Source organism: Plecotus auritus (assembly GCF_963455305.1).
Source record: "Plecotus auritus genome assembly, chromosome: 6".
Classification (NCBI taxonomy): Eukaryota; Metazoa; Chordata; class Mammalia; order Chiroptera; family Vespertilionidae; genus Plecotus; species Plecotus auritus.
In genome coordinates, this window is record NC_137773.1 from 60,134,553 (window position 1) to 60,154,185 (window position 19,633).

General features: G+C 43.1%; 1 protein-coding gene across 3 annotated transcripts in view; it reads right to left on the reverse strand.

Annotated features, from left to right (window-relative positions):
* The window catches only part of GATB (glutamyl-tRNA amidotransferase subunit B), an 80,348-nt gene that overhangs the window by 59,001 nt on the left and 1,714 nt on the right, over positions 1 to 19,633 (reverse strand). For all 3 annotated transcript variants that reach the window (XM_080676530.1, XM_080676529.1, XM_080676531.1), the window contains exon 2: positions 19,048 to 19,198. In XM_080676530.1, the coding sequence (XP_080532656.1) occupies positions 19,048 to 19,198 (151 nt within the window). The remainder of the gene's footprint in view (positions 1 to 19,047; positions 19,199 to 19,633) is intronic.

The following is a 19,633-nucleotide window of genomic DNA, read 5'->3' on the forward strand; positions in this document are numbered from 1 at the left end:
TTATCGGCCTTTTCTAGGATATTCTTAAAAAGCCTTATAACCGTGGTTTTGAATTCTATATCCAGTCGTTTGTTTTCCTCCATTTCTTTCGTTTGTGGTCTGATTCTTTGACGCCGCATTTTCACTGCTTCCCTGAGTTGGTAAGGTAGATTTGTGTGCTAGGTTTCCAATATGGCCCAGTGGGTCTGCCTCCCCAGTTAACTTGAGGTGGACACTCTTGGTGCACCCCTTTGTGGACTGTGTGTACAGCCTTGTTGTAATTAAGTCTTGATTGTTGTTGGTATCACTGGGAAGAATTGACCTCCAGGCCAGTTGGCTGTAAGGATCAGCTGTGTCTATGCTGGGAGAAGTTCGGTGCTGGAGACAGCCTTATAGGATTAGACTTGCCAAATTGCAATAGCCTCTGTGCTCAGCTTGGATGGGGTGGAGTCTCAGTCTTGGCTTCCCTGTCAGCCTTGCCCTTGCGCGCACTTGCGTGCCTTCAGACCTCTGCCTTCCCGGCTCCCGAGTCTCCGCCCGAGAGTCCAGACTCCCCCCACAAGAGCGTGGGTCCCCAGGGGCTCGCCTGGAACTGGGGTTCACTGCAGTCAGAACTGGGGCTCAGTGCGGTCAGGCGCCTCTGACTCCCTTCCACTAGGGAAAGCCTGTGGCAACCTCCGCAGCCTTTGTGCGCACTGGCACGTGTGCGCTTTCAGTCCTCCGCCTTCCCCGGCTCCCGAGTCTCTGCCCGAGAGTCCAGACTCCCCCCACAAGAGCGTGAGTCCCCAGGGGCTCGCCTGGAACTGGGGTTCACTGCAGTCAGAACTGGGGCTCAGTGCATTCAGGAGCCTCTGACTCCCTTCCACTAGGGAAAGCCTGTGGCAACCTCTGCAGCCTTTGTGCGCACTGGCGCGTGCGCGCTTTCAGTCCTCCGCCTTCCCCGGCTCCCGAGTCTCCACCCGAGAGTCCAGACTCCCCCCACAAGAGCGTGAGTCCCCAGGGGCTCGCCTGGAACTGGGGTTCACTGCAGTCAGAACTGGGGCTCAGTGCGGTCAGGCGCCTCTGATTCCCTTCCACTAGGGAAAGCCTGTGGCAACCTCCGCAGCCTTTGTGCGCACTGGCGCGTGCGTGCTTTCAGTCCTCCGCCTTCCCCGGCTCCCGAGTCTCCACCCGAGAGTCCAGACTCCCCCCACAAGAGCGTGAGTCCCCAGGGGCTCGCCTGGAACTGGGGTTCACTGCAGTCAGAACTGGGGCTCAGTGCATTCAGGAGCCTCTGACTCCCTTCCACTAGGGAAAGCCTGTGGCAACCTCCGCAGCCTTTGTGCGCACTGGCGTGCGCACGCTCTCAGTCCTCCGCCTTCCCCGGCTCCCGAGTCTCTGCCCGAGAGTCCAGACTCCCCCCGTAAGAGCGTGGGTCCCCAGGGGTTTGCCCGGAACTGGGGTTCAGTGCGGTCGGGGGCTTCTTTCCCCCTTCCGCCAGAGAAAGTCAGCCAGGCTCTCAGCCGCCCTTCCTCTCTGCGCGCACAAAGACCCTTTGCCGTACCTCCAATTCTATGTGAGCTTTTCTATTTCCTTCTAGTTGTAGAATTTTCACTCAGCCAGCTTTCCTGTGGTTCTGGATGGTGTCTGTTCTGTCTTTTAGTTGTAGTTTTGAAATTGTTGTGCAAGGCAGCAGTTTAGGTGTTTGCCTATGCCGCCATCTTGGTTTCTTGTTTACAGTTTTTAAGAAAAGTATATTAATATTAAAAAAGCTAAACCATACAAATCTAAAATTCATTTTAGATTGCCAAGTCTTTCCTAACCAATCCTAAAATTCAACTAATAGGGTTCTACACTTGGAGAGATTTAAGGGAATGACAAACTATTTCATATTACTGAAACCTCAAGAATAATCAATGAAAGAGATAAGAAACATTAATTTCATGAGTGAAAAGCTCTAATGATCCCAAATAAGAGCTTTCATCTTTATATAAAAGATCAGAAGCAACTGACTTGAACCAGAGGACCTCTAAGAAATGCTAGCTAGGTACTCACTATTGGTACAGATAGCGAATTTGGTGGGACAAGCCTGTGAATGTCAGAAGCAAATTTCTAGAGACACATGCCATTCTGTCTAAAGTACTCCTACTATGTTCATCAGTTCCAGGAATGTCCCGAGGACAGCCTTTTAAAGAGTCTATCAGGAAACAGATATTTAGGAAGAAAAACCTACCTTTTTTTTACCCCCCCACAAACACATACAATTTATTTCAAGGAATCAGCTTACATGATTGTGGAGTCTAGCAAGTCTGAAGTCTATGTGGCAAGCTGGAAACTAGGACAGAAGCTGCTCTTGAGATTTTGAGGCAGAATTTCTTCAGAAAAACCTATCTTGAATTTTACATATCTAATAGGAATCCTATATAATAACAGCCTATTATGCAAATTGTCCTGTCGACCAGGAGTCTGACCAGGAGTTTGACCAGAGGGCCGGGCTGGCTGGCCAAACGCCCATGGCCCCTCCCCCTGGCTGGCAGCGGTGACAGGCAGCCGGGGAAAGGGAGGCCCTGGCTGGCAGCTGCTAGGGACCCTACCCGTGCATGAATTTCGTGCACTGGGCCTCTAGTATATCCAGTAAGAAACTTCACAGCAAACCACGAAATCATGGACGTTAAAAGGAAAAATAAAAAAACCAAGCCAAACACTCACAGGGCAAAAGCCCTGTATATAATATATATATATATATATATATATATATATATATATATATATATATATATTAAAGAACATGAAAGGAAGATTTGTTCTTTTACCTGGTAGAAAAATAATTTTCCCCAATGATATCTTTTCTACTTAAAAATATTTTTATTTTCCCCTAAAGTTGTCTATTTTGTTTTCTGTTAATGCTTTCATTCTGTTGTCTTACCCTCTACATGTAATTTCTCAATGTGTGCTTCTTTGAAAGACTTCTATGACTGAGAACTTCATATTATTGTTACTCATGCTGTTGTGATATGTGTCATTTTAAGTTATTTCAGGTGAGTGTTACACAAGTAACACTCCCTGCCCAACCCTATTGGTCACTATGAAATGGAAATAGCTTGATTTATCTTTTAATGATGCTAAGTCAAGAATATGACTTTCATCATAATAATAAATACCATTTATGCGCCACTTGAGAGTTTATGAAGTGCTTGAATATATATTTCACTTCTTTGCATAAATGTAGCAATGGAAGAGAACAAGCAAGAAGACAGATAAGAGAACTTACTGGCGTGATGACGTAAACAAAGGTTATGAGTGACTACAGGCATCTTGAACATTTACAACCAGCTATAAAGGAAAAATTCCCTGTTGTGTTTTGTTGGAAATGAACAATTAGCACATATTGCAGAAGGAAATGCAATCTGGTGCTTTAAGCTAACAACGGGAACCAGACAAGTCTTACTTCTTTTTTTAACTAGGCCCTGAGCTCCCTGTGTTCTTGGGCAAATCAATAGGCCCACAGTTTCTTCTATCAATTGGGGTTGGAGCCCCTGACCTTGCTCACTGGGGTGGCCTATGAGTTGGCAAACATCACTGAAAATTCAAGACACTATTGATAATCACATATTACTGCCTGTCTGCATCTCCTAAGAAAGCTGCAGAGTATGACAAATTGATTGATTGACTGATTGATTGATTGATTATGCTTCTTGCTTTTATACTTGTGAAAGGATATTCATGCATCAAAATCTGGAATACAATACTTTAAAGGCTCCAGAGGAAACTAATGTCTTTTGATTCTCCCTTATGCTCCTTGCCCCAACTCCAGGCCTATAATAAGGATGTAACCAGTGGTGGAAAGCTGGGAAACATGAAAGCTCGAAACAAGAACCCTCTGCCTCAAGTAACAGAATGCTCTGCAGAGGGGCCCAGCCTGATTACACTAACTATGCCAATATCACCAAGCCTACGCTTGTCATTTCTGGGATGCCAATGGCAAAATGACTTCTTAACTTTGCCAAGATTTTAAAGAGCTAAGGAAAAAAAATTCTCCAAGATGCTGCAGTGGAGAGAACAGCCAACTCCTCCCCCCATACTAAATGTGAAGCTGAAAATACATATCAAAGTGACGACGTAAGAAAGGCCTATACCAATGGCCTCAGAGGACAAGTATATACTTGTGGTGTGGAGAAAGAATCCCACAGAATCCACTTAAAAAAAAAAAAGTGTCTCACCTCTACTCGCAGACACAGTAAAACTGGTATTCAAGGGCACAACTGGGCATTCTCCATCCTCCTGCCCCCATGGCTGGACTTTGCTCTTGACTCCATATTGTTTTGTCTCCCAATGAGAAGTGGCTTTTCTGACTAGTGACTTTGAGAAAAGGAACATGTGGGCCAGTATCTTCTGGCTGAGCATTTTTATTATAGCCTCTAGTACAAATTATCAGAACAAAGTCTGCATGAGCGCCTTCTGATCAGCATGCCCGCAGAGATGGTACATGCTGGTCTACTCTGGCCACATGATAAGCTTTTTCCAAGTGGAAGGCTTACAGTTTTGGGTAGCTGAGTTCAACTCAGGTAGAAAGCACTAGAAGCTATTTGCTATTTATCAAGTTGCAGTTTTAAATCAAGCCATTATTGATAATAAAGTTGATAAGTTCATCTCCATCTGTCTGATTTCTCAATTAGTTCCGACTCAAAAGGGGAAGGAAGTATTATTTTCATACTTCCTTTCTAGCACTCATAAACCAAAACTAGAAACCCCACAGCATCACCAATGACTCCACAAAAAAGAAGAAACCCAAGAGGGCCAGCTGCCATGGCCGGGCATGCATTTCCTGTGAGGATACAGCTTTTACAGGTCTGCTGCAGTTCTGTATGTTCTGAAACTGTCTGTGGAAGAAAAATGAATGGTGCCCAGCTGCATGATTTGAGGCTGCATTTTTATTATAGGCATCTAGTATAAATCACCAGAACAAAGCCTTTATGAGCTGCCTGAATGTCAGAGACAAACACAGTGTTAGGCAATTTTTTTAACTACTACATATTTATATCAACAAAAGATCCCTAAGCTTTCATCCTCCTAGGCATCTTTGGCCATGGCCATGTGTTTATATTTTATTTTCTACACATTCCCACCTCACTTTCTAGCATTTCAGACTTTTGGGAGCAGTAGTGTACCACATCTATTTTAAAGAGTTGAGAGTTCTAAGTATAGCACTGTCTCCTCTAACAATGGCTCGTTGTTGTGCTCAATCGCATCCAAGCACATATTTTGAGGGGAAAACAAACCTGCATGAGGGGATGTGGAAATGTGAGAAAAGCCCTTTCCAAACACAACACTGAAGGTTTCTTGCTCAGAAATGAATCTCTAGGGAGAGGAAATGCTGCCTTGAGACGTTCCCTCACCAGGAAGGAGCACAGGGCCAGGTGAGAGAGATGCTCTGCAGGCCCATGGGAGTCACTGGGAAGAAGGCAGAAGAGGTCCCTCAGTTCCCCATAGGTTCTTCCACCACAGGTGCTCCTCTCAGTTCAACACTATTGTTTTTTGTTGTTCCTTGACAGGACCGAGATGGTATCATCATTTCCACACAAAGTAAAGGGAATGATTCATGAAGGATGAAATTGGGGGCGGGGGGGGGGGGCGAGAAATGATAACCTTTCAAGGCCATGGGTGAGAGTGTGCAACTCTGCACAAGTTAGGGGAATTTGGAAAGAGCTCAATCACGAGAGGCAAGATGAACCGAGATACGTACAGATCTCAGCCTCAATCAGTGTGCAGAAGTGCAATACACAAAAAATCACCATAGAAGAACTGCAATCAGAAGAGAGGGATATCCTGGTGGCAGAGGAAAGGAAGTCAGAGAGATGTAAACATGCCTCTCCTGGCCCATTCTGAATCTCTGGGTCATGACCATTCATAATCTTGGCCACAGTCCCAACTATGTTGTCACATTCTCTGTTCCTTTTTATAACATTTCAATCTTAATAAAGTCTCAGCCCAGACTAAGTTAAAACAAGACTCTAGAATTGACTGTCTTAAGTTTACTCTCAGGAGGGATTGGGGTTCAATTTTATTAACTCTTTGGTCCAAGAACCCCAAAGCTAAGAGATAAAGATGAAAAAAATGGCCCTGGCTTTGACCTAGGGCAGTGGTCAGCAAACTGCGGCTCGTGAGTTCACGGTTTGCCACTCTGTTGACTAATGAGTTTGCCGACCACTGTCATATACTCCCCTTTACCTCTTTGCACACAATGTGCCACAATTGCCTAATCCTCACAGCTTCCAACTACTCGGTAACATTTAGTCTAGTCCAGTGGTCGGCAAACTCATTAGTCAACAGAGCGGCAAACCGCGGCTTGCGAGCCATGTGGCTCGCAAGCCGCGATTTGCCGACCACTGACCTAGGGCATCTGGCAAAGGCCAATGTAAAAGCTCTTTGGAGAGACTTGCTTTCAACCCAGCCACAAGATTCCCACTAATGAATCCCTGTCAAATATGGCTTCATAATCCAAAATTACAAAATACACAAGAAGATCGCATATCATTAGCCAGAATCAGCAGACACACAAAAAAGCAGAACAGAGAGCCCAAGAACTTCAGGCAATAGAATTATTAAACACAGACTATAAAATAAGTAGATTCAAAATTGTTAAGGAAATAAAGAACTAAATACATGAAAAAGGATGAAGATATTTTTAAAAATACAGAAAAGATTTACAACAGAAAAATAGGATTTCTATAAATGAAAGGTACTCTCAGTGAAATAAAAAAACTCAGTGGGTAAAGAGCAGAGTAGACTTAATGAAGAGAGAATTAGTGAACGGGAAGAAAGTGCAGAGAAGACTTTTCAGAATGAAGCATAGAGAAAAAAAAATCTTAAAAGAATTTTCCATTAGCTAAGAAATGCCCACAGGCAGAGCTGCTCTTTTAATAGTGGGTCTGGGGAAATCCAGTGCCTGGTGCTCTGAACTGGAGGCTAATTAGGTTACATCTCCTTTTGCCCATCTCTTTTTCTGAATCAGCACTTTTCCCTCTCCCCAGGTTTAGATCTCTCACCTAGTAGATCCTATATAATAAAAGCCTAGGTGGCATCACGCCCTTGCGCAATGTTGCCACAAGATGGCCGCCCTCACGTAGTCACAAGATGGCCACGACAAGATGGCCATCACAAGATGACCACCGCAAGATGGCTGCCACAAGATGGCTGGCAGGGGAGGGCAGTTGTTGATGATTAGGCCGGCAAGGGAGGGCAGTTGGGAGCAAACAGGCCTGCAGGGGAGGGCATTAGGGGCCATTGAGCCGGCAGGGGAGGGCAGTTGAGTGTGACCAGGCTGGCAGGGGAGGGCAGTTGGGGGTGATTAGGCCTGTAGGGGAGGGCAGTTGGAGGGGACCAGGTCTGCAGGGGAGAGCAGCTGGGAGCAACCGGGCCAGCAGGGGAGGACAGTTAGGGGCAACCAGGCTGTCAGGGGAGGGCAGTTGGGGGCGACCAGACTGGCAGGGGAGGGTAGTTGGGGGCCATCAGGCTGGCAGGGGAGGGCAGTTGGGGGCGAGATCAGGCCAGCAGGGGAGGGCAGTTGGGAGCGATCGGGCCGGCAGGGGAGCGGTTAGGGGGTGATCAGGCTGGTAGGAAGAAGCAGTTAGGGGCAATCAGGCAGGCAGGCAAGCAGTTAGGAGCCAGCAGTCCCGGATTGTGAGAGGGATGTCTGACTGCAGGTTTAGGGAAAATCCCGTAGGCAGTCGGACATCCCCCAAGGGGTCCCAGATTGGAGAGGGTGCAGGCCGGGCTGAGGGATCCCCCACCCTCGTGCACGAATTTAATGCACCAGGCCTCTAGTATTGTAATAAACAGCACACACAATCAGTGTCAATACTGAATAGCCAATGCCTCTGTGTGTGTATAAGCATGTGAATGTACACCTATAAACAAACAGGGGTGGGCAAAAGTAGAATTACACTTGTGAGTACATGAAACATAGAGTTCATTCTTGTATTACTATTAATTACTGTATTATTTATTTGTATTACAACTGTAAACTTAATTTTGCCCACGCCTGTGTTATATATACATTTAGGTATTAATGTTCTGAAATATATACAAACACATATACATGCAACTATGGTGAAAACATAGACTGGAAGCTGAGCATTAAACTGGGAGTGAGGAACCCAAATTCTCAATCTAACTGGGACTATAAGTAATTGTATGACCGTTGTCAAATTACAATAGCTATCCTCTCATCTGTTATTTAAAAGGACTAAACTAAATTATTTCCAGGATCTCTTCCTACTGTATCGGATATGGTTTCTAACTTCAAGAAGCTAAACAGCTTTCATACCATCTATGTACTTTATTTTGTAGGACAGGTCTCTACTAAGAGCCTTGTTCTTATTTACATTAACAAATGTGATAATCTGACTTTCTGGGCCAGAGCAGATAGAAATAATAATTGAGTAGTGAAAAATGAGCAAGGGATTCCTAGAATCAAATATACTGACAATAGCTTTAAAAAGGAGAAGAGAGATAGATGAGGAAACTTTAAAAGAATGGCCATCATTAGCCATTTACTGTAGGATCAGATAGCTTTCCACACCTCAATCACCCTTGAAGGCACCATTATATTACAACACTAAACCACACTGATGTTGCTGATAACCTTGAGTAATTAAGAAAAGATTAGCTTATGTTCAATATACTCTATTTAAAAAGCAGGCAAGTATAAAATGTATTTTAGAAAGATTCCTGTAAAGAGATTAAAAAATATCAAAAGTGTTTCAGACTCCTGGAAAATTCTTTCAGATGGACTCCCCATATGTGCATATGTAAGTATGTGCAATTACATAGAGAAATATTTATTAAGGGTGTTACATACATGTTTTTATGCAAAGTACTGTCAAGTGGCCCAGAAAAGATCCAGGAATTGCTTTTTAGAACTTTATAACCAAACACAGAAATTGTGAAATTGCTATAAACATCATACATGAAGGATGGTCCATCAACTATATAAAGCAAACATATAGGGTCCCCCTAAAATGTATACACACACTTTGAATTATTACAAAGGTAGTGTTTATTAAAATACATTTCATTTTCAAAATTGAAATAGCTATAAGCTATTAAAGTGTGTATACATTTTTTTTGGATGCCCTGAAGTGTTATAATTAATATAGTTTGGGGGAGATAAGGACACATATGTAATACTTTAATCAATAAATAAATTTTAAAAAATATATAGCTAGTTTTCATGTGGGAAATTTTGTATGTAAGTCTGGCAGAGAGGTGGGGGGAGTGAAGATGGTTGTGAAGAGGGAGGCCTTCAAGAATTCACTGAAAGCTGGAAAAAGATTGTGACAGGGAAGGAGTCAGACACTTCCTACATGAGGGGAGGGGAAGCCATGCTGCCTACTGAATGTGAAAGTTCATCATTGTCATGAGTCATTGAGTTCATGGGAAACATCCAGTTAATGACATCATAAGGCAAGTCTGGATCATCAGAGAGTTTAAGAGCTGAGAGGGAACCTTCCCACATTTGTGTGTATGAGCTCACAGACTCAGCTCTTTTAAAGAGGCAAAACCCATCACCCCTGGACACTCTACAAATGAATTAAGAACAACATAAAAGCACCTTGGAGAGTAACTGGCAAGACTAAAGTCTGAGAACACAAAATAATTATAAGTTCTACAGGTTACATTAAAGCAAATCATTGAAATGGAAAAAAACTTAATAGAAAACTGTCATATTTGTCTTCTTAAATAACAAAACATTATCTAAGTGTGAATAGACCAGTGGTTCTCAACCTTTCTAATGCCGCGACCCTTTAATACAGTTCCTCATGTTGTGGTGACCCCCAACCATAAAATTATTTTCGTTGCTACTTCATAACTGTAATTTTGCTACTGTTATGAACCGTAATGTAAATATCTATGTTTTCCGATGGTCTTAGGCAACCTTGCTAGGGTTCTCAACCTGTGGGTCGCGACCCACAGGTTGAGAACCGCTGCTGTAGAGCCTAAGACCATGGGAAAACACAGATATTTACATTACGGTTCATAACAGTAGCAAAATTACAGTTATGAAGTAGCAACGAAAATAATTTTATGGTTGGGGGTCACCACAACATGAGGAACTGTATTAAAGGGTCGCGGCATTAGAAAGGTTGAGAACCACTGGAATAGACAGGTAAATATAAATCTTATCATAATGTATACATTAAATACTTTTTCCTATTGCTGTTTTCTTGAATTTCTATTCTGCGTAGAAGCTTTGAGTTAAAAATAACTTTTATAATAACATTTAGAATTAAGGGTCAGGAAAGCGTTTCAGCCTGATGTTCTCTAGAACCAAGTCAAGTATTTCTAAATCTATTAGGTCCTTCAAAACAAAAGTTATTAACGATATCTTCTCTGTTCAGAGCTAGAATATTGCAGATTTACCTAGCTTTAAATAAATCTGTCAAAAGAAATTTTAAAAATAAATTAATCGCAAAGTACTTTACAAAAGCATTCACATTATTATTTAAGGGACAAGATCCCTGATGGTACAATCCACAGAACACATCTCCAGCATGAAGCATGCTGTTTGTTAGTTCCCAGAGGGCAGGCATCACATCAGATTTATTCACATCGCATTTTCCCGTCTATTCCCCTTCTTCTTGCTAATAGTGCTATATACTCTTGTGAATAAAAGAAAGTTTTATACAATGCGGTAAACAATGTTTCAGTTTCCATTCCACAGCTGCCAGGGCCAATTCCAAACACCTTTGATATGGAAAGCCCTGAATACTTTTTAAGACAGGCTGATCCTAAGACAAGAGGAGAATATTCTAGTTTATGTATGTGGAAAACAGCTTTTAGAGCCCTTTCCCCAGGAAATAAGCAGCATTCATAATTAGTAGAGGGTTCTGTGTTACGTGTAGATAAGAGCTACCAGACAAGCAAAACAAGGGCAGAGTCACTAGTTTCTAATTAATCGCATTGTGGCACAGCCTGACATGATCAGAAGTTACCTACTGACCACAGGTGAACCACCTATCAGTGGGCATCGGCAACCATGTTCTCTTTGCTTTCTCCTGCACTGGGATTGGCACCAACAAGGGGCAAGGATTTCAAATAATGAAGCTTGTGTGTGTGTGTGTGTGTGTGTGTGTGTGTGTGTGTGTGTGTGTGTGTGCGCAATGCATAAATTTCAAACAAACTGGATGCCTTGCTAAAACTGCAACATTACTGGAAACATTGGCAAATTATGACACAAATAGACTTGTAAATCCCATGACATTTTATCAAACAGATATATTTTCTTCCTATTTCACATCCATATACCAAGTATTGTAAGTAGAGAAATTAAAATGACATGACAAATAGGAAATAACTAAGTCTAAGCAAATAGCCGAGGATCTTGTCTATACCTGTATAGACAACTAATTATTTAATAAATTAAAGAAAACTGTGTATCAGAGTAAGAGATTCTTGTTTTATTTTAAACTAGGGCAAAATAATGAGTGAGGCTGAATCCCTGCCATAAAAACAAAGAATGCTGTCCTTAGTTTAGCTGTAATCCTGCCTATAAGCAGGGAAATGGGCTGAATGACCTTTTCAGTCTGAAGATTTATGATGGGATTCCATATAATTCTAAAACTAAAGGTAAAATAAGAAGATAAAATGCCTGTGGTCCTAAGAAATATTCAGAAGAAGTGCCACAAATCAGAATGGGGGGTGGAGATGGGGGATAAAAATGAGTATTACATCTAGAAACATAGACATTTATATATGCACTAGGGGCCCAGTGCATGAATTTGTGCACCTTGAAAGGAACTGTTGGCCGCGGTGGGCACAGGGGCGGGTTTAGGTCCATCCTCTGCGCCCCCACATGGCCCCTCCTGCCACAGACCCCGGTCCCCTATCTGCCGGCAGCCCCGCTCCCCACCGCCGCTGATGGCGCCGGCCCCGCTCACACCTGCCGCTGCCGTGGAGTGATTGGGGCCGGCACCAGCAGTGGGTGCGAGTGGGGCCAGCACCGTCAGCTGGTGTGAGAGGCGGCTGCTGGCCCCAATTGCCCCTTAGGAGCAGGGGGAGGTGGAGAAGCCCTGAGGGGTGACTGGGACCGGCAGCCGCCACTTGCACCTGCTGACAGCACCAAGCAATTGGGGCTGGCGCCAGGCGCCATCAGCAGGTACGAGCGGTGGCTCCGGCGCTGGCAGCGGGTGCAAGTGGGGCCGGCGCAGGCAGCGGGTGCAAGCGCCAGGCAGGACGGCAGCGCGTGGGAGCAAAGAATTTTCAGTAACCACCAGAGGCTCGCCCCGATGACAGTGACCGGCACCCTGCCTTGGTCTGGAGCCCCTGCTCACCTGCTCCACCATCCCACTGCGGCCGCCGGCTGCCATGTTCCGCGCTCTGCCACCTATTGCCAATGCCCGCCATGTTCTGCACGTGCCCCCTGGTGGTCAGCGCACGTCATAGCAACCAGTTGTTCCACCATTCGGTCTATTTGCATATTAGGGTTTTATACATATAAATTTACAAATAAACACACATAGCCAAGCTCAAAAGCAAAAGAGGAAATCTCTGAAGCTCACAGCAATTGGCTTCAGGAGGCAGGACCTGCAAAGAGGTTAAGACTGTGAACTTGGAAGCCAGACCACACACACCTCAGAGACAATGTAGGTTCAGTTCCACAGCACCGCAACAAAGCGAGCAAATAATATCTTTGCTGGTGAAGGATATTGCCTTCAATTTGTGAAAAACAACAAAAACCCTGCAACATCTGTGAAGCTTAATAAAGTGAAGCACAATAAAACGACGTATGCCTGTACTGGGTTTGTCCAGCCTCACCACTTACTTTCTAATTGGGATGATAGGAACTGTGCCTCACAGAGTTGTTATGAGGTTAAAATAAGTGAATACATATAAGGAAAGCACCTGAACAGTGCCTGGCACATAACAAGCTCTCAGTAAATATTAGTTGATTTTGCTGCTATCATTACTGTTAATCAGGCTGAAGGGACACCAGATGATGTTAATTTAAAGCACCTTAGGAAAAGAAGTCAAGCTGTGAGCCCATTGGGGTAGGCAGGTGGGAACCACAAACTCCCGGGACAGTCAGAATATCTCCCACCAGCTGCAGGAGCCAACCTGGAGAAGGCTGCCCACCTCAAGCATGGGTGAAAAGAGACTTGAAAAATCAGAGCCCCTGGCCCTGCACTTGGCTTGGGTGTGGGCTTGGATGTTGGCACTATCCAATCTGTGTGACAGCCGGGGATGAAGAAATTAACATAGAACCTTTTGTTCAATAAAGCCTAGTGGGCCCTGGCAGCGGCCACCATGAATTCATGCCACAGAGACACCTCCACAGTCCAGGGGAGAGTCTTCAAGTGGAAAAATCACACTGAGCTCTGGGCCAAATAAATAAAAACAAATCCACACCTGGACATATTCTGGGTAAAACTATCAGAGAAAAAAACCAGATTACCTACAAAGGATGCAGACTTCTCATCAGCAGTAATAGATGCCTGAGGACAATGGAATCATGTCTTCGAAGTGCTGAGGGAAATACTGTCAACTTAGAATTCTATACCATCACTCAAGAGCTAGAGAGAAAGAGAAACGATTGGGGGCACAAGAAAACGAAGCAAGGGCATCACCAAAGACCCAGAAGCAAGAGATACTAATATAGGCAGGAAAAAGTGCCAAAAAGGAGAGTAAGATGTAAGAAATAGTGTTTGCTAGAAAAGGAAGAAATCAGATGAGAGCTTCCTCAACCCTCCACAATCCAACCTAAAAAGTTGCCTTTACCAGTGGGCAGAGGGGCACACCTTCCCTCAGGTTACAGTGGGAGAGCTGTCTGTGCTCTGGAGACATTCCCTCTCTTTCCCTCCCGCCCCCTCCCCTCCTCTCCTCTTCCCTTGTAACTTACACAAGAGATCATTTGTATAAGTTACAAGGTGAGATATTTTGCAATACTTTTATATCTTACTCTGTCTCATAAGGATTTACTCATGCTTGCTACTTTACAATATTTCTATTTAAGAAAGAAATACACTGCCCCTCAGTGCATCTCCGAGATAAGCTGAATTACACTTTAAGTCCAAAAAGTTGGGTCACTTCACCCTCAGGGGAAATGGGAAACTTCACCCTCAGGGGAAAAGGGAAACGCAAGACATGCATGAGCTTGGGTGTAAATGATCTATAACAGTGGTCAGCAAACTCATTAGTCAACAGAGCGGCAAACCGCGGCTCACGAGCCGCATGTGGCTCGCAAGCCGCAGTTTGCCGACCACTGATCTAGAATGTGGATGAACTTATTCCTCCTAAGAACAGGGTAGGGTAAGCAGATGGGTGCATCTGTCACTGTTTGGACTCTGGGAAGAAAAAAGACAAGTTTCACCTGCAGAAGGCTGAGGAACCAGTTGAGGTAGTATTTGATGATTAATATTATCTTCATACTAGAGGCCTGATGCACGAAGATTCGTGCAAGAATGGGCCTTCCTTCCCCTGGCTGCCGGCACCGCCTTCACTCCGGCCAGAGCTGCCTTTCCGCCTTCCCACACTGCCCAGAGGCCCAGAGCAGCTGGGGTGGTGCGGAACGCCTGCGTTGTCACCATGGCGACGACGCAAGCATCCCACACTGCCCCTGGCTGTTCGGCGCCTGCGTATGCAAATTAACCCACCATCTTTGTTGGGTTAATTTGCCTACTCACTCCTGACTGGCTGGTGGGCATCGCGAAGGTATGGTCAATTTGCATCTTACTCTTTTATTAGTGTAAAGTTTTTTAAAACTTTGTTGAAAACACCGTTGACTCCTGAGAGTTCTAAACCTTTCACTCATTGCTTTGTTTAAAAAAAAAAAGTAAAACGCAAAAAGAAATAATAGCTAAAAAAAGAAAACAAAAACCATCCGACCAATTTAGGATTTAAAAAGAATTGGCCTCCCCTCATATGGCCAAAAATGTTCCAAAAGTATAGTCTTACAATCCTTTTTTCTTGCTTTATCAATATAGACCATGACTTCCAGTTATGGTAGAAAAGAATTTAGTTCTTTCATTTTTCAATATCCCAGTTATATCAGTTTTTGTTAAATCAGTAGTTGGTGCCTTTATTATTATTATTATTAGTTTATGTAAGTATGTTTCTCTGCTGAACTGTTGAGTATACTATGGCTACGTTTCCTTTCTTAAACATTTAGTTTTTCTTGGAGTTAACAGGTCTCTTTCATTTGCTTCACTTTTTATTACCTATTGCTTATTCTTCTCAAAGACTCTATATGTAAAATCTCTTTTCCACACAAACATTAGGTATCTGCTGTTCCCAGTCCACCTCTCTTTTTTCTTAAATCCTCTCTGTTCTGGAGTCCTCCATCCTCCCTTTCCATCGGGCCCTCTGTGCCTGCTGCAGAGCTGGCAGTCTGGAACCTCTCCATTACTCCAGCAGCTTCCCAGGACAATGGAAATTTTTGGAGAATCTGCCTGTCTGAAAATACCATTATTTTACTGTCACACTTGATTTATAGTGCTGGGTACCTAGGTTAGAATGACTTTTTTTTTTTTTCCTAAGATTTTTTTAAGGCACTGTTCCCTTCTCTTCGAACTTTAAGCGTTGCTTTTAAAAAGTCCAACGCCTTTCTGATTCCTCATCCTTTGCACATGACCTTTTGTAGGGAGCAGCTATAGGGTAAAGCCTTGGATTGACCTGTGGCAGAGCCACATACAAGTCCCAGCTTGGAAGGCAGAGCCCTCCTAGCACAATTAAGCTTGATCTTATAGTCCTCCCTTTTTCCTAGGTAGCTAATGGGCTGTGGGAGGTGCAACAAGTGCTGCCAAAACAAGGCTTCACTAATGAAATAGATTTGAAACTTGAAAGAACATTGTAAATATGTTGACCACTCCCCTTGTTTTGCTTTGTGTGATCTGACAATAAAATAAAGCTTCAGTTTACAGGCTGTGTCACTGTTTCCTCATCCAGGCACAGTTACCCTACCTAGATTAAATGTATCTGTCTTCTTTAATCCTTCACTGGTCCTCCTCAGGTTCACCCCTGGCCATGCTGGACACAGTTCAACCTTTTATTTATTCTCTGTAAGTTTTAGTATCTAATCTTTACCCCTGGCATTCCTACACTTTGGGATGATGTGCCTGGCCTGGGAGACTATTTTTACTCCTTGCTCTGGGTTGTTGGCAGGCCCTTTCCCTTTGGAGACATGTCCTTCAGTTCTGGGAAATTAATCCGTGTTATTTGTTTAATAGTTTTCTCTTGTCTATTTTCTCTCTTCTGGAACTCTTATTAATCAAATGTTGGACAAAATGAGATTGATCCTCTCATTTTCTCCCCCCCCCCCACATTGTCTAATTCCTTGTATGTGTATTATACTTTTTTACTGAGAAACCTCTGCCCCTGACCTCCAATTCTTCCCTAGGGACATGTCCTTTCCAAACAAGTTTCTGCAGATTCCTGCTTGGGAGAGGAGGAGAGATAGCAGTTCCAGGTCACTTGAGGTCCTCAAACAGGGTAGGTAAGACTGAGTAGCCCGCAGAGTTCAGTAAGTGTCTGACCCCAGTGCCTTTTGCCTACCTGAGGTCTTCAGGAGGAGTGTGTCGCCAGCTGACTTTCTCCCTACCTAAACTATACATTTCTGTGGAGGTGTATAGCTGCAGAAGGTCAGGGAGAGGACCTTAGGTCTAACTGCTCTGTGTGCTGACTGAATTGACCCCTTTGTTTTCACCTCCCTCTGCAGTTCCCATCCTGACCCTTTCTGAAGCTGCATAGGACACACATCTCATTTCTCACTAGTGTCTCTTTCTGCAGGCTTTCTGTCCCTTTCTTCTGGAAGAGTGAAGCCTGCTCTGCTACTCAGATCCTTCTCCATCTACCATCTCCCATGCACTTTGGTCTTCTCTACTATTCTCTTGGAGGTTTATAACTTTTAAATTATTTTACCATTATTTCCGTAGGATTTCTTTGGGGTGGACAGAGAGGCAGATTAAATGTATATGTTCAATATGCCATATTAATCAAATGCCTCTTTAACTGCCCTTTCTTCATTGGCTCATCAGCATTTTAAGAAAATTATTTTACTGCAGTAAGAACATGTAACATAAAATCTTCCCTCTTAAAACACATTTTTAAGTATATAATACAGTACTGTAGACTGTAACTCACTTAAACATTTAAATATTCTCAAGCCTCTTCCATATTAAGGAAATCAGGACTAATAAAAATTTTCCCTTGATGCCATGTCTTCTTGCACCTACTGCATTCTCTTTTCCTTCATAGCCAAACTTCTTTAAAGAGTTGTCTCACCTCTTCTTTCACTCTCACCTCTTTTTCAACACTCGCCAATTTTCCAATCTATTGCCACTACCTTCTATCCCCATCACTCCACTGAACTCATGTATTTGTAGCTGAAAAACTGCATCTTTTCAGACAAAAATAATCTCTCCATAGACAAATACTCTAAGCTGGAGGGAGGAGCAGACAGACACCCTATACTTGTCTTCCCCCAGTGACCCAACATCAAATGAAGATGACCTTCAATACTGTTTGCAGGGACAAAAAGCACAAGTAAGGAAAATGTTCTGAGATAAACTGCCCCAATACAACGAAAGCCTGGAAGAGCAGGCACATTGGAGGCACTGCTCACAACCTGCCACTCTGGGCAGTGACCCTAAGAAAAGTAAACCTCTGTGCCGACATGCCTTCCAGCACTCAGTTCAACCAGCGTCCACTTGGATTTAAATGTGAGAGTATGGAATTCACCTACGATAATCCTCCCACCCCTCTTCACCACCATATATCCATATTCTCTAAGGATGACAGGAAACGCCACCTCCGAAACCCTATGTTCTAGACAGACTATGAGCCATTTATTAGCACCAATAGTCACAATGTTCCTTCCATCCTAGAGTTGGTTGAAATTCAGCAAATTCTATGAAAGTATATGCTAAAATTTTGCTGATGAGTACGCTAGACCCAGTCATTCCTTGGGCTTAAGTGAAAATAAGTAGATAAATGAGTAGTTAATGTATACTGTGGTTGAATTTTTTTCCCATTTTGACCACTTCTTAATTTTCAACAACCACAATCATTACTGACTTTATACTGTAATATCATGTGATATATATGCTGCTGTTTCCTTTAACTGAAGTTTCCGGAAGCCAATTCCAGCATGTCAGCAGGGCTGAATCATCTGGAAATGGCTGAGGGCATTTCCCCAAACCTGAAAAGGAGGCATAAATGATTGCTTGCTGCCAGACAGCTGAGGGCATTTCAATCTACATGTTATTGCCTCCTGCTGGCCAAACACCTGAACAGCCTTAGGCAGTTCCCTCAATCTGACAATGGATTCTGTGTACTAAACCCTGGCTTTTGATATGTATATCTACCTTGCTTTAGGACAATTTGTGTTAATAAAAAGCAAGGGGTCCAGAGAGACAGAAGAACTTGGTTCCTTTAGCTAAGTCTTCTCTGGCCCCCCATAATGCCTTCCAAAATTATGTTTCATCTCTGGACTCTTGATTAATTTACACACAGCACCTTCTCCAGATTCCTAAAACCCTTCTAGATGCTGGATCAAGACCCCCGGCATGAAGTCCTCTTCTTTCATTTATCTGCCTAACTCTTACCTGGCCTCTCAGATACCACCTCTTCCAACACCCTTTCTTAACCAACTATACCCTACTCTAATTTCTCATAATAGTCCTTCTCTTACTGATTACCTGTCCCATGCTCTGCCTATTACCCTCCCAGGAGTAATCACACAGCACTCTACTTGTTTATAAGACACACTTCCCCAAATAGTCTTTGAACTCAAAAGCAAGGATCATTGCTCATCTTTATTTTCCAGTTTATAGCACAGTGTCTGGTATTTAGTAGACATTCTAAAATGCATGTGAAATGAGTGAATAAATGGATGAATAAACAAGCTATTTAGACTTAAAAAAATTATAGAGATGGGTCTTTAGAAAACATTTAGTCCATCCTATTTCATCCAAAATTCCCTAAGCAAATATTTCTTAAGAGCTGTGCCAAGATATTAAAACAAAGAAATCATGATCTATGTTCAATAAAACATAAACACTTTCTAATGTAAAGAGTATTAGATAAAAATCTTACTGGCAAAGTTCCAGGCAGAGATGCATCAAAAAAAGATACTGAAGAATTTGGAGGTGCTGCAAAGTGGACTTGAGATCCAGAGAAGAGTTTCGAGTTGGAGGAAATCTGGGCATGAATTTCCAAACCCACCACGGCTGCCCACTGGTGTTCACTAAAGAGAAAGATATAATGGTTAAGCAATAGTTAGATCTGTCACCATACATAAATTTCTATGAGCCTAAGCCACAAATGTTAATTTCCTATTTGTTTTTAACTTATTAACATTATATTTCCTTACATTTAAAAATGTGTCATCTTGTGTTAGTGATTAAATCAAAAGCAATTCATGATAAACACCTACAAGAATAGCAAAATAAAATTCATTTACATCGTGGCATAGAGTTCACTGTACAAACAGTAGGCCACAGAGAAAGGAACAATTTGACATCTTAATTTAGAAATGGGTATCAGGTAGCGTCTGCTTGGCTGACTTCAGTGAAAAGCAGCCTTTTCTAAATTAACTGTTCTTTATGAATTAATCACTCAGCAAATGAAGAAAGCTGACCTTGTACACATTTTTAGAGTTAACATAGGGATTCTACTACTA